Source organism: Apus apus, chromosome 4, assembly GCF_020740795.1.
Source record: "Apus apus isolate bApuApu2 chromosome 4, bApuApu2.pri.cur, whole genome shotgun sequence".
Taxonomy (NCBI): domain Eukaryota; kingdom Metazoa; phylum Chordata; class Aves; order Apodiformes; family Apodidae; genus Apus; species Apus apus.
In genome coordinates this window covers 67798248-67811755 of record NC_067285.1, presented here as the reverse complement: position 1 = coordinate 67811755, position 13508 = coordinate 67798248, and the positions used below count along the sequence as shown (strand labels likewise).

Here is a 13508-nt window from a genome sequence, read left to right as displayed (position 1 = left end):
CCAACCATTCTTGTCAGAAAGAGCATCTTTGCTAAACAGCTGCATAAACATTTGGGATACTATTGTTATCAGAGGAATTGTCCAAGTGTCCATGTTTTTATAACATACCATTATGCCTGGATTGATGGGCTGGGAAGATAATTTTGAATACCATACAATACACAGTCTTAGTCAACTGTCACAGCTTGTCAGCCACTTACTTGTTTACCAAAGGCAGCATCTAAATCAAAATGTAAATTGGTTACTGTAGTTGCAAATGAGAGAGCATCAGGAGTGTACTCTTTTCAAACTAATCTTAAAGCTAGAGAGGCAATTGTAAACTGGTGAATATTATCTGGGTATTTGTTAAAAAATATTTTAGCAAGGGTAACAGTACTTACTATTTCCTTAACTTTGTTTCAACATTGAATGGGGGGGGAAATATTTGAAAATATTTTTTAATGCAGTTCCTTCCTGAGATTGACATTTCCAATTCTGTCTCTGAAATGGAGCAAACCCGTTTTTTCTGTTTGCCTTGTAATTTAGATTGAAAATATTTTCTGCTTTTGAAATGTGAATAAGTTTATCCCATTGAAATTCCTTTAATTCATAAACACTGCCACTTGACCATCTCCTCTTTAGAAAGCCTGGGTATGGCCTTGACATTATACTGCCATTTTACCTGTCTGGGAATAAATCAAGCAAATTCTTGGAGCCATTAAATCCGTTTGTTACTCAGTGGAAGACTAATATAAAATGACAGATCTAGCTGGTGGAGGTTTGCTTTTAAAAGAGGGAGAGCATCCAATCAGCCACTGAAGCTTCTGAACAGAGCTGGACAAATTGTTCCCAAAGAAACTCAGAAGCTCACCTGAAATGTAGTTCAGCAAAGTTGAAAGGCACACTAGTGACCTGGTTTCCAATTAAGATCGGCCATGCACACCTGAAATTATACAATGCCGTACTTTGGCTGTATTTCATGTGATGGCAGATGGTGCCAGGACTTTGGCTAAAGCTTTCTGAATGACACTTAGTCTATTCTGGCTAAAAGACAAAAAAAAAAATTTAAAAAAAAGGCTTCTCAAATTTAGGAAAAGTTAATATAAGGTTTTTAACCTTATCATATCTCTGTATATGTATCTGAATCAAAAGTGAATTTAGTCCCTCCATCCTTTGTATTTTGGAGATATTCCTACTAGACCTTGACATCTGTGTTTGAGCAAATCTCAATTTTCTATCTTGGGGTTTTTTAGCCAAATGTTAAGTAAAACTTGAAGTAAGTGGCAGCTGCTGTGGTTTCACTTTGTAAAAAATTTAACATTCAAAAGCCTTGAAATATGACTAAGCCCTTAAGCTTGTGATATTTGGCTCTTTTGTGACTCTAGGTGTGAGAACAATATGAGGTCAATTAGTATAATAGGATTGTCTGTAAGTTACAATGCACTTTGAAATGTTTTGCTACTGGTGGAAGTTTCCTTCTTCAGGTGTCTTGTCTTTAGGGTTGACGATATTGTGTGCTAACAGCTCTAGACCCTCTTTCTCACCAGTTTTCCTTGCTCTAATTTGTTATTGTCTAAGAGCAACAGCTTTGCAGCAGGGTTAAAATAGAGTATATGGCTGAGGGTTACCAAGCCAGGTATCCTGGAATCCATAACCTTTCTAAGAAAAGAAGTTACAACTACAGGTTTTTCTTAGGATTTTCTCTTGATAGATCTGCCATGCTCATACTATGTTGGTTCTCAGGTGAAATAAGGGATATTTGTGTTCCTTTAATGAAAGAGGGACATGAAGAGAAATCTATTTTATCCTTCTATCGACAACAAGCTTAAATACCTCTCCAATCCTGCTGTCTCCATGGGAAATTCAAAACTTGTTGCTCTCACAAGCGGAGTTCCATATTGTGAACAATCATCCCTGGGGCCACCTGATATGTGATATAACAAGCAATGGGGAAAAAATGATTTTAAAAAAAATAATTAAAAAGAAAGATAATTAAGAATACCTCCTAACAGTGCAAAGACAGTTGATCATTCTCCCTGCAAGTAAAAAGCCAGTTCAAGAGAGAAAGTCTGCTTGGGTTAGGAAAAAACAGAAGTAGAAAAATGCTAGAAAAGAATTATTCCTTCTCATCAGATAACTACTTTGTCATGACAGCACTGTCATTTCAGAAGGTTAGATTGCATCTCATATGAGTTTTTGCTTGATACGGATGCACAATTTCATTTTTCTCACCAGGCAATAGAGATTATTGTTTTATGTATAATTGGATATATTAAACCCTTATTTTAAAGATGACATGTGAGTAACAACAAACAAGAAAGAATGTGAGATATATACTAACTAAAGATCCTACCATAATGTTTTCTCAATTATAGCAGTTCATCTTTTATGTATTCATCACCCTTGGCATTTGGTTACATCAAATTTTCATTGGAAATACATAGAGTGGATTCCCATTCACAGTCTTTTTTCATTGATGTTATCATGCTTGGGCTTGAAGAATCATAGAATCATAGAATCATAGAATCATAGGGGTTGGAAGGGACCTCGAAAGATCATCTAGTCCAACCCCCCCGCCAGAGCAGGGTCACCTAGAGCACATCACACAGGAAGGCGTCCAGGCGGGTTTTGAATGTCTCCAGAGAAGGAGACTCCACAACCTCTTTGGGCAGCCTGTTCCAGTGCTCTGTCACTCTCACAGTAAAAAAATTTTTTCTGATATTGACCTTAAACCTCCTATGCTCCAATTTGTATCCATTACTCCTTGTCCTATCACTGGTCAAGAAAGAAGTAGGTTTGCAAGTTGCTCTGAAGGTTGTGAACTTCAGTGGGCTCAGACCTATCCAGCAAATTATTTGTACTGTACCAAGTCAAGTGACCAGTCTTCTGTGCTACAAAAAGCATTACTTGGTACGCTTGCGTTCCTCTTGTTACAGGTGAACCCTTGGTAAATGAAAGGCATCTTCAGTAATGGTGTGAGGCTCATTAAGACTTTACAAGTAGCATGATGAAATGTAGAAATTGAGCTGGAATTCTTCAGGAACTTAATAGATGGAATGATATGGGTTTGGGCAGTTTGCTTTCCTGGGTGATACTATCTCTCTTTGAACAAAGGGATCAGCTGTATGGTGAGGTAGCTGTGGCTTCTGTTATGTGAGATCCTGCTGGGGCTGTACATCTGTCAGGGTTTTAAAATAACACTGCTGAGCATGCTCTAAGTGTGCCATATATTGTGTGTGCTACAGCTCTTAAAAATGGCATCAGCATCAAGGGTGGAAAAGACATTTAGTTCAAACTCTTGGACAAAGCCAATTTCTGAAACTTTTCCAATGAAAACTCTTCAGCTTAGCTGAGCAGAAGAATTTACAAGGTGGTACAAATACCAGTATACACATTGCCATAGTTCTTGGATGGCTGTCATCAAGAAACCGAGAAGTAAAAACTTAAATATCTTTCAAATTGTTTGCACCAAATATGTGCCACATATTATTCAATAAATGACCTGGATAGTTTTCTTGTAAGGAAGTCTAAGTTAGTCTTCAAAATTCTTTGCAAGCCCAGGTTGCTTTTTCTCAAGCCCAGACTTGGAAGATGAATTCTAAGGGTGTGTATATGTATGTGTATCAGTAAAAAAGAAAACGTGCCCATTGTGGCCTTCTAGAGCAATAAAATAACAGAGCTAATAACAGGGCATGCTATTGTACATAAACCCATGCTGTTTCACAGATTTAACTAATTGTCATGTTCTGATCTCCTCAGTGGAGATACATGGGGCGTACACATGTAGATGGAAATGTCATAATGGTTACGGAATTATTTACAATATATGTGCATGACACTTCTGTGCTGCTATTGAATAATAGCTTAAAATGTTATGTTGTTGAATGATCCTTTGGAAGAAATCTGCAAAAAGAAATGACAAATTTTCAGGACTTAAAATTCATAACTAGGATTTTCTGCTATAGCAAAGATGAATAAATGTGTGAAGGGGAAAGCTTTCCAGAAGAAATTACATAAATTAAATAAAATGTTCAAAGTAACATTGATTTTATTTTTGTATGTGTGTGATTATTATCGTCAGAGAGAAAAATGAGACATTTTATTTCTGAGCAATAAATTTTTATTTACCTTTGCTCAACTCATTAGCACAGTAAAAAAACCCAAGATCTTGTACTAGAGCTGATGAAATAATTGCTGCATGCTGAATGTTTAGACATATTGTACAAGTTAAATGTATAAAAGTCACCCATTAGGATCCCTTGTGCCCCCAGTTTGTCATTTACTCCCAATTATAAATTGTCTGTAGAAAACCAAACAAATACCCCTCGAGGACCCATTTTTCAAGGTGTTGAGTGTATTGAAATGGTAAACATCCCTTGCTTCAGCTGAAGTTGTATCTCAGAAATTCAAATTTTCTTTCAGGCTGATGTGCTGAAGTCTCCTATACCCACAATAATTATTGAGGTGTTTTGATATTTTCCATTATTCTTCTTACTACCACTATTTTGGGTTTCGGTTGAAGGGTTGGTTGGTGGGTTTTGTTTGTTTGTTGGGTTTCTTTGTTTGTTTGTTTTGCTTGGGGTTTTTTGTGTTGTTTTGTTTTTTTAATGTGTTTGCATTGCATGAGATATTTTTTCTATGGCATGGAGTTGGCTTCTTTTTATACATTTACACATAATTTGTAATGGTCAAAGAGCTCTAATGGGTTTTTACATTGTAATAAAACAGTTCACTTTTCTCATAAGCAGGTCTGCAGTAGCTGCACACCAGTGTGGAAGCTGGAATAGGGCTATTCTACTGCAGCTTTTTCCTTTCCTCCCTGAGGGTTTAATGTAAGCCTCAAGCCTGTTACAAACTGTAGCATTTTGCAATACCTCCTGGCTGCTACTCCAGCTTAGGGTAATCAAGAGTGCCTGACTATGTCTTTCCTGATTTTCAAAGGCTTTTATTGGTGAAAATTCTGAAGTGGTTTTAAGGGATTTACTGTATTTAACACTGATGAGGATCTACACTAAAAAAATTCCAATCTTCTGCAAAAAGTGATAGTCAACATCCCTTACAATGCAAGGAGGACTTAATGTATACCAGTCTCCATGTGTAATCCCACCTGAATTTTTATTAGCCCCTTCTTCACTCAGTCTTGTTTCTGATGGTCTAGCATCTTAATTTCTTTTATGTAACAGTAACAGTTTGGGATGAACCATTGATAGATATGGTTCCACATATTTATCCTCTGGGTTGGTAGAAGATGAAATATTATGTACTATTCTGCAATTATGCTGCTGTCACGTTTAGGGTTTATATGTTGAGAAGAAATGCAGTATTTCAATAGGAAAGTAGGTACTAGAGTTAAGTGGGTGGAGGGGATAATTCTTGACGAAATGAAAATGCTATAAAAGTCTGTGGAAAACTAATTCATCCTCTTGAAAAGCTGCTGCAGCGTACCAGTGAATTTAGGTAGCAGCCTTGAGGTTTCAAGAACAGCCTCTAGAGTTTCTTGACCCAGAACAACGCCAGAGTAATGTTAATCACCATCCTGACAAAACTGTTAAGCAGACTTTCAGATACGTTTTAGTACAGCAATGTCAGCAGGCTCCGTGGCTCCCAAGGGCCTTATATAGAAGATGCCAGATGTGGGTGCTTGCCAAAAGAGTGTGTAAAAAAACAATGCTTGCTTGCTTCTCTTCCCATTTGTTGAAGGTACCTGGCACCCAACTTATTTTACAGGACACTTGGATTTGCTGAGGAGCTGGCTGTGCATAACTGAAGTGTATCATGTGCATGAATCTCAGATGCCCAAAGCACTCCTACTTTTACAGGAATAGACAATTTAAAGGAGGAACTTAGAGAGTTTTGAAAGGAGGATCTTTCCAGTTAGCAAAATGACTGGAAATAAATGGACTGATTAATTAAAATCAGTCTATGTAGTCACAGAGTAAGGTACTTGAGCATGATACATATGATGAGTTATTGCACCGCACTCTTTCACAGGGTCATTCTGGTTGGAAAAGCCCTTTAAGATCATCCAGTTCAGCCATTAACCAAACTCTATGGATTCTGGTGCTAAACTGTGTCCCTGAGCACCACATCTACACATCTTTTAAACAGCTCCAGTGGAGGTGATTCAGCTGCCTCCCTTGGCAGCCTGTGTCACTGTTTGATAATATTTCAGTGAAGAAATTTCTCCTAATATCCAGTCTAAACTTCCCCTCTTTGATCCCATCCTTTGAGGATTAAATGTAAAAGTCTCATTTGCAGTCTCAAGATATAATACAGATCCTTGTGAGCCTGCCCCTATTAAATTGTGTTCTGTCACTTTCCCCAAGCATACAAAGCTTTCAGCAGGGCCGAATTCACAAATCACTTCCCTTAACTTCCTGTTTCTGTGCTGCCAGTACATGTAGAGTTAACCCCCATGAAAGTTTACTAATGCAAGTCTTTCCCCAATCTTCTTATAAATCTCTCTTGCAGTACCACGTGAAGTTTGTTGACAAAAGGTTAAATGCTCAGTACTTGGATGTTGGTTAAATGTCATAGGAATAATTAATTCTAACTATTCCCTTTCGTGCCAAAAGATTTATTATACATGCTCCATTAGAGAGGTATTATTAATTGTTTTATCAGTTGTTAGATATTTATTTAGAGCTGACTCTTTAATTTGGAGGTTTGTTATGAAGTGTCAGGAAATTTGTTCATACCAGGGAAGTATTTATAAACATTAATTTTGCAACAATTTTAATGGAAGATTTCCAAGTGGTTATTGGTTGTTTCTAAACAAAAAGGTTTTTCTTCCTCAATAAAGAGACATAGCCAAGCAATTGTGAACTGTTCAAATTAAGACATACCAAGAAAAGTAGTACTGCTGATATTTATGAAGAAAATTACATGAAAAAAAAAGAAAATAAAAGAACAAATTGTCTTTCTAGAACTGGAAACAAGCTGTGTTTTTGAAACTGCCGCTTTTTATAGTTTGCTCTGCAAAAGTAGTTTACAGTGTAGGAGGATCCTGAAATAATTCAGGTGGGAACCAATGCAAGGAAATCAGAAGTGAGATGTGAAAGAGCAGAGTAAAAGTAATGAAAGAAGTTGCCACTTGATGCACTGAACACAGAGCATTGCTAACAGAGCTGAATGGGTGTCACACAGAAAAAAAAAAAAACAACAACCCTGGGAGAAATTAGTCTTATCCTGTTTTCAGTCCCTTTTTGGGCAGTCAAGCAGGGAAAGGTCCCCCTTGGTTGCTCCCTCGAACGGCTGATCCTGCTGCTGGGTGGATCTGTCCTGATCTTCCGCCTTTTTTATTTTTCTCTCTATTCTTTTTTCTTTTTTTTCTTTTTTGTTTGTTTATTTGTTTTCCTTTTCTTCTTAGGATTTTGTACCTTTTCATGTCAGTGTTTGCCTTTTAAATCTTACAGCTGCTAACTATGCCTGCATCAGCAGAAAATTTTTCCCAAGACTTTGTAGACTGTGAGGAGAAAGGAAAAAATGCCCTCCAGGTCTTCCACCAGGCTACCAAAACCAGCAATTAAGTAGCACAACTTCTCTATGAGTGAATTGCAACAGCAAACAAAAAGATGTGCCAGTCCTTCTAGAGAACTGATAATACCCATGTGGGACTACAAGATAGGTCCCCAGGCAAAGGATGGAGAAGTAGGGGAATTAATGGGTCCTTCTCTAAATTATTCCCTGGTCATATCTTTTTATTGAAATTGTAATAAAATGTAAGGTGGAAACCAAAGCCTAGCACTGTGATGTGTATTTATATGATGGTAGGTTTGCCTGCAGTTGCATTGCCATCCCTCGATGAAGCCCAGCTGTACAAGTAGCCAAGTGAACTGTGACACAGAGCTTTGGGAGGCTTCAGCAGGGCCACTTGAACTCACCAGTCTGCTGAATTTGAATCTTGATTGTGGTGTTGGCTTACATTTAGGATTATTTTTAATCATGGTATGGGATCTCCCCTCTTATCAGTCCTCAGCAGACTTTTTGAAAAGAATTTTTAGTTTCAGTTATAAGCGACCTGGTTGAACACCATTTGTTTAGCTTTTTCCTTCTGTCCTTAGTGGTATCCAATTAGTAGTAGACGACATTTAACTTCTGTCAGTTAACCATGGCTTTACTGACCTACCATCAAAATTTTAGCACATTCTCTATTTGGAACTACTGCCAAGTTTCCCAGTTTTCATGAACATGCTAGGAAGAGGTGGGATAACATCGTAACTTTGCTGCCTGCATCAGTAGATTCAACTGCCATTTCATCCTGGTACCTTGACCTTCCTATGTTATTACAGTGGCTTTCACTTACTTGATTTATATGTGGCTTAAGAATGTGACTTTTTGTGTGAATATATAGGTTGTAGTTCTGTGTTTTGTTTTTAGATATATTTTCTTAGTAATTGCAAACTGTGATGGTGCACTAAAGAGAACAATACCAGAAAAGAATCAACTTGTGGTGATTCCAACATTTCACTTCTTTGAACCATCAGTTGGCTGCATGATGTATAGCAATTTTGCTTTGAAACATGGGATTTCAGTCTATAATTTAATTATTTGTGATTTAGAAAGGAATTTAAATTAATTTGAAAGTAATATTAATTTTTTTTTTCAGATAAACCAGATGAATAACAGGGAAAATTTATGCTATTTTTCATCATTATATGGTTGCTTTAGTTACGTTTGGTTTCTCGGTTTCATTCATTTGTTACTCTTTTCAAATTGCACAAAAAAAATAAATGAACCCCTACATCACTCTTAAATTAGTTTCTTTTAAAATATATAATTATAAGGTAGATATAAATTTAGTTCTTAGGAAATAGAGTTTTTTAATTGTTTATAATTATTTTTTTGTTTGTTTGTTAGCTCAGAGGACCCATGTCCTAAGCTTTACATTAATTTCCAAATTGTCACAGTTAGGTAATGTTCAGAAAATTAACATGATATGTGTGTGCACAAAGTACACAATATATTCACACAAACTATACAATATGTAAAATGCATAGAGTATACTCTTGCAATACCATTATATTAATGGAGAATATATAGGTAATACTGCTAAACAAAGGAGTACCAATTCAAGACATTTTATTTTTTGCACATGTGCTAGCAATTTTTAATTATATTTAGGCCAGTATTTTCTTCTTTAAGAAACTGACTTGGTCAGAATGAGAGGAAGTTATTCAAAAGTTGCAACGATTCAGCAATCCAAGTAATATTAGCATCTTTAATTTCTCATGACTCTGTGTTCTAAATTTAAAAAAAAAAAAAAGCACAAGCAAACAAAAAATAGCAAACAAAAAAAAATCTCAAAACCCCATAGCCCCCCCCCAAAAAAAAACAAAACAAACAACATAATAGGAATCTAGGCCTTATAGCTGTATTTCTAATTGTGAATCCAGAAACGTACTCCCTCATCTTCTTTCATGTTGAGCACTGTCAATGCATAAGAGGGCATTGCTGTTGAATGCACAATCCTTTCCACTCCCCATAATCAGTAATTTGACTGTTTACCCTTAGAGAAAGAAAGAAAGAAAAAAAGTACAGTAAGTAGCAACAGCAGATCCTTATAGTGCGATTTCTTTTCTATCTCTTTCTGTGAGAGGCTTTCAGCAGTGATTACATCTTGGCAGTTGAGTCTACTCCTTAAGTGAACCAAAGTATAAGAAAATTTGTAAATCCAATATTAGTGTAACAGAGGTAATTAAACCACTATATATTAATGACATATTAAAATTTGTGGTTTACTGTAGTCTGAGGTTATCTACACTTTTATTTTTCTGCATGTGTGTTACTTGAAAGGCTGAATATAGGACTTGTGAACATTCTTGCTACTGCTTGTAGTACTGCTTGTAGTAATGTAGTAATGTTGCCCTTGCTTTGTTATAAGTAAATGACAGGGTGAGGTCTGTAAAAATGATCCGTTCAGTTCAGATTACTCAAAAGTGAGTTTGAGGGAGCATTTAGTTCTTCAGTATGTCAATGAAGTTTTCTAATGTTCATCTCTGTTATATGTGTTTCAATATCATTCTCATTTCTTTTTTCTTTTTTTTTTTCCCCTTCCATCCATTCATCCATTGTCGTGTATTGCATTCTTGATTACAGTCTGGGTAATCCTTACCAACGTGTGAAGGCAGTTCCCCACATCACCAGGTATGGTGTCACATGACTCTAGAAACATGTATGGGTGTTTTCAAAATTTTTTGGTGTGGTTCATTTTTCATAGCAAATTTATTTTACATTAACCTCTTTCCTTCCTCTCTTCCTTTCACATTCAATATGAACTAACATTTTGGCAGAAAAATTATTTTTAAGTTAATTATTTTTAAAAAAAATTAATGCTCTGGATAAAAGAGGTACTGTCTTTCTTATGGACTGGAAAGCAGTATTATACAGATTTTTCATTGTCCATCATAGCCTGATTATCTTTTTAGTGGATTAATAACTGCTGCGGTGTTTCATTTTTTGAAAAATCCGTGAACTTCATCGTTCAGTTAGTTTTTATTTTGGTTGTGAACAGTTTATGTTAAGTGCTTGATAGTCATCCGTAGTTTTCACCTCTGTAATGGTAAACAGTGATGAATAAATTTCCTTATTTTTCTAGTTCTATATATCCTAAGTCTCGTTCATCAGTGTTTATGTGGCTTTCAGAAATATATTATGTGCAGATTGCACTATGGCTAGCTGTTTATTGGGGTTTTTTGAGAAAGCAGCAAGATACTGAAGATGCTCATTTACGTGCAAATTTTTATAACTGTCTAATGATGTTTCTGAGCATCACTGGTTAGTAACCTGATTACTTTTGCTCTTTGGCAGAAGAAAATTTCATTAAAGGGCTGTTGCAAAGGAACTGTTGTTGGTGATAGTGGAAAACCATGTCTTACAACCTGTTTTTCAGGAATAAAAATTAATGTAATTAATGGATGTGAGTTCATGAGTTTATGCACAATTATTATACATAAGACAAATTAAACATCAATGATGTGTTTCTAAGCATTCTTTTTCAAGACATAAGAAAGAACAAGAGTTCTTTCAAAACTCACATTACCAAATCCATAGCTGGTGAAAGTGAATACAATTCAGTTGCTTCTGATGTTGATATATCTCATATACGATTTGAAATGCCAGTCCTTTCTATTTAAGGTTTGTTTTGGAACAACTGAAAGTTCTTATGACTATCTAAGCTGCAGCGTACCTAGAGTTATAACTTCTTCTGAATGAGAAAAAATTCTTGAAAAATAAACTGTGACCATTTCTGGGCTCATTAGTCATCTGTTGGCTTTTCCATTCTTATCTCCAGTGTCTCTGCAACTTTATAGTGTAATAATTTCTCCCATGTAACCGTAAATTGCTCTATAAGTTCCTCTTTTGTTAGGACTGTAGGAGCTGTTTTTTCTATCCCCTCTGCTTCAAACTGCAAAACTGGTAATAAATATTAGGAAGTTGAAAGAAGGAAGTGGCAAATACTTCTATTTACAGTAATACTGTGAAATAGCATGATTTATGCACACAACTTTTTCTTGTATTGAATGATAACAACCTTTAGAGCTGCTAAGGTTCATCTCAGTATCATGGTCCTAAATAGCTGCAAGCTATGGCTTTGTAGCATGCAGACTGCAAGGTACGTTATTGTGAGGTCAAACCTAAATGAACTCTCTTTGCTTTCTTGTTGTGTTCCAACCTGGATAATTACATTCCCTTAATGGATTTTCCTTACTTATTAGCAAGGTAAAAGATGTAGGATATAAAATTAGCTATTAGTTGCCCCAATTAAGCCAATGGAAAAGGATCATTGTTCAGTTATGGTAATCATGTGGGGTAATAGCTTTGTTATGATACCTGCTGCAGAATCACATTTTGCAAAAGCACAAATGTAATCTGATTTAAAATAATTAAAAATGTATTTCTTTAGAACAGTGAGCTTCCTAGTGAAGGAAGAACTCATTGAGATAGCTGGAGATATGTGTAACGGATGGACAAATAGTTGTAGGACTGTGAGCCTAATCCAACTGTATTCATTCTTGGATTCAAAATAGTAGAGACAGTTCTGCATAATAAACAGTATTTAGGTCACAAAAGGACAGAGTATACCTGTCATGTACTTAAAAGTACTTATGCCTATAAGTATCTAAAGGGTGGGTGTGGAGCCCCCTTCTCTGGAGATATTTTAGACCCACCTGGATGCAGTCCTGAGTAGTGTGCTCTAGGGGATTCTGCTTTAGCAGGGGAGTTGGACTGGATGATCTCTAGAGGTCCCTTCCAACTCTGACGATTCTGTGAAAAGAAAATTTAAATCTGTTTGTGAAATTACACATTCCGCTTTCACAAGGGTTTTGCAATCTCAAGATCACTGCTGAAGTTCAAGCATCTCCTTTTCCGATTTATGAAGACCATACAATTCCAGCAGCTGTTGGTTTTGTTATTGTTTTTGGGTTTTTTTTGCATAACCTTTAGTCTGTTGTTTGAATATCAGTAAATTATAGGCACTGAAAATAATTTAAAACTTGAAGATATGTGATAATAGAGGAGGAGAACAGGATCTGAATGAAATACACAGGTCTGTATTTTCCCTCTGGGAAAATACAAAGAGAACAAACAGTAAAATCTTGTCTTGTAGCACTGCTTACAACAGTACTAATAAAATCTACAAATAATTCTGCCTATTTTCTGTGTTATATGTTGCTAGTAAGAGAGTAGAGCAATTTGCACAGAAGTGTTATTATGCTGTATTGATCATGAATCTGCAGTTAGTTGAGAAAAGAAAAGTTGTGTTTAGCTATTGTATTTAAATTCCAGTCCTGGTAATCTAAGCCTTCTCTGATTATATTAGTATTATTTATCACAAATATCCCTTAAATGATTGCATAGACTAGGCTAGCACTTTTTAGGTGTAATCAGTACTAAATGAGGTTATGCAAGGGGTACTCTTTGAGTCTAGTCTGTGCTACTAAACTTTTTCTTCTGTATATTTTTCATTGGTCACATCTTGTCAACTTGAGCTACCTTGCTGGTTATGATTCTTGGTAATAAACACTCATTTTTTTATCAATGCCAGATGTATTTGGTTTCTAAGACAATAGAAATGTATTTGTTCATGAGAATGGAATGCCATATGCTTAATAGTGAACTTTTTCATTGAACAGTGTATTGTTGGTATTTCAGGGTATATACAGATGTTATTCTGTGAAAAAATTAGGACATTTCAAAGTATTTTTTCACCCAGATCATTAAAAACCTCACAGAGGATTTTTTATCAGGCTGTTCTGAATTCATGCAGAACATAGTAAATTCTAAAAAAAACAAGACCCCAGAGATTAAAGTTGAAGGAGACCTCTGTAGATCTACTCCTGAAGCGACTGATACTCTACATGATTGCAATTTTGTTGAAAAACGAGAAATCAAATCTCTCTGTAATTTTATTTTATAAAGAAAATGCTACTCGAGTTTCTCCAAAAATGTGCTTGTGGGTAAATTTGAAATGCACTGGGAGTATGAATTCTAATTAGAATTTAGTGCAGACACTGAATCATGGTGAT

General features: G+C 35.8%; 1 protein-coding gene across 6 annotated transcripts in view; it reads left to right on the top strand.

Annotated features, from left to right (window-relative positions):
• The window catches only part of CCSER1 (coiled-coil serine rich protein 1), a 655276-nt gene that overhangs the window by 554806 nt on the left and 86962 nt on the right, over positions 1–13508 (top strand). The window contains exon 10 of one of the 6 annotated variants that reach the window (XM_051619522.1): positions 10078–10111. The exons of the other annotated variants lie outside the window; for them this stretch is intronic. Coding sequence (XP_051475482.1) covers positions 10078–10086 — 9 coding nt within the window. The 3' untranslated portion in view covers positions 10087–10111. Of the gene's footprint in view, positions 1–10077; positions 10112–13508 lie in introns of those variants that run through there. 6 annotated transcript variants of the gene reach the window in all.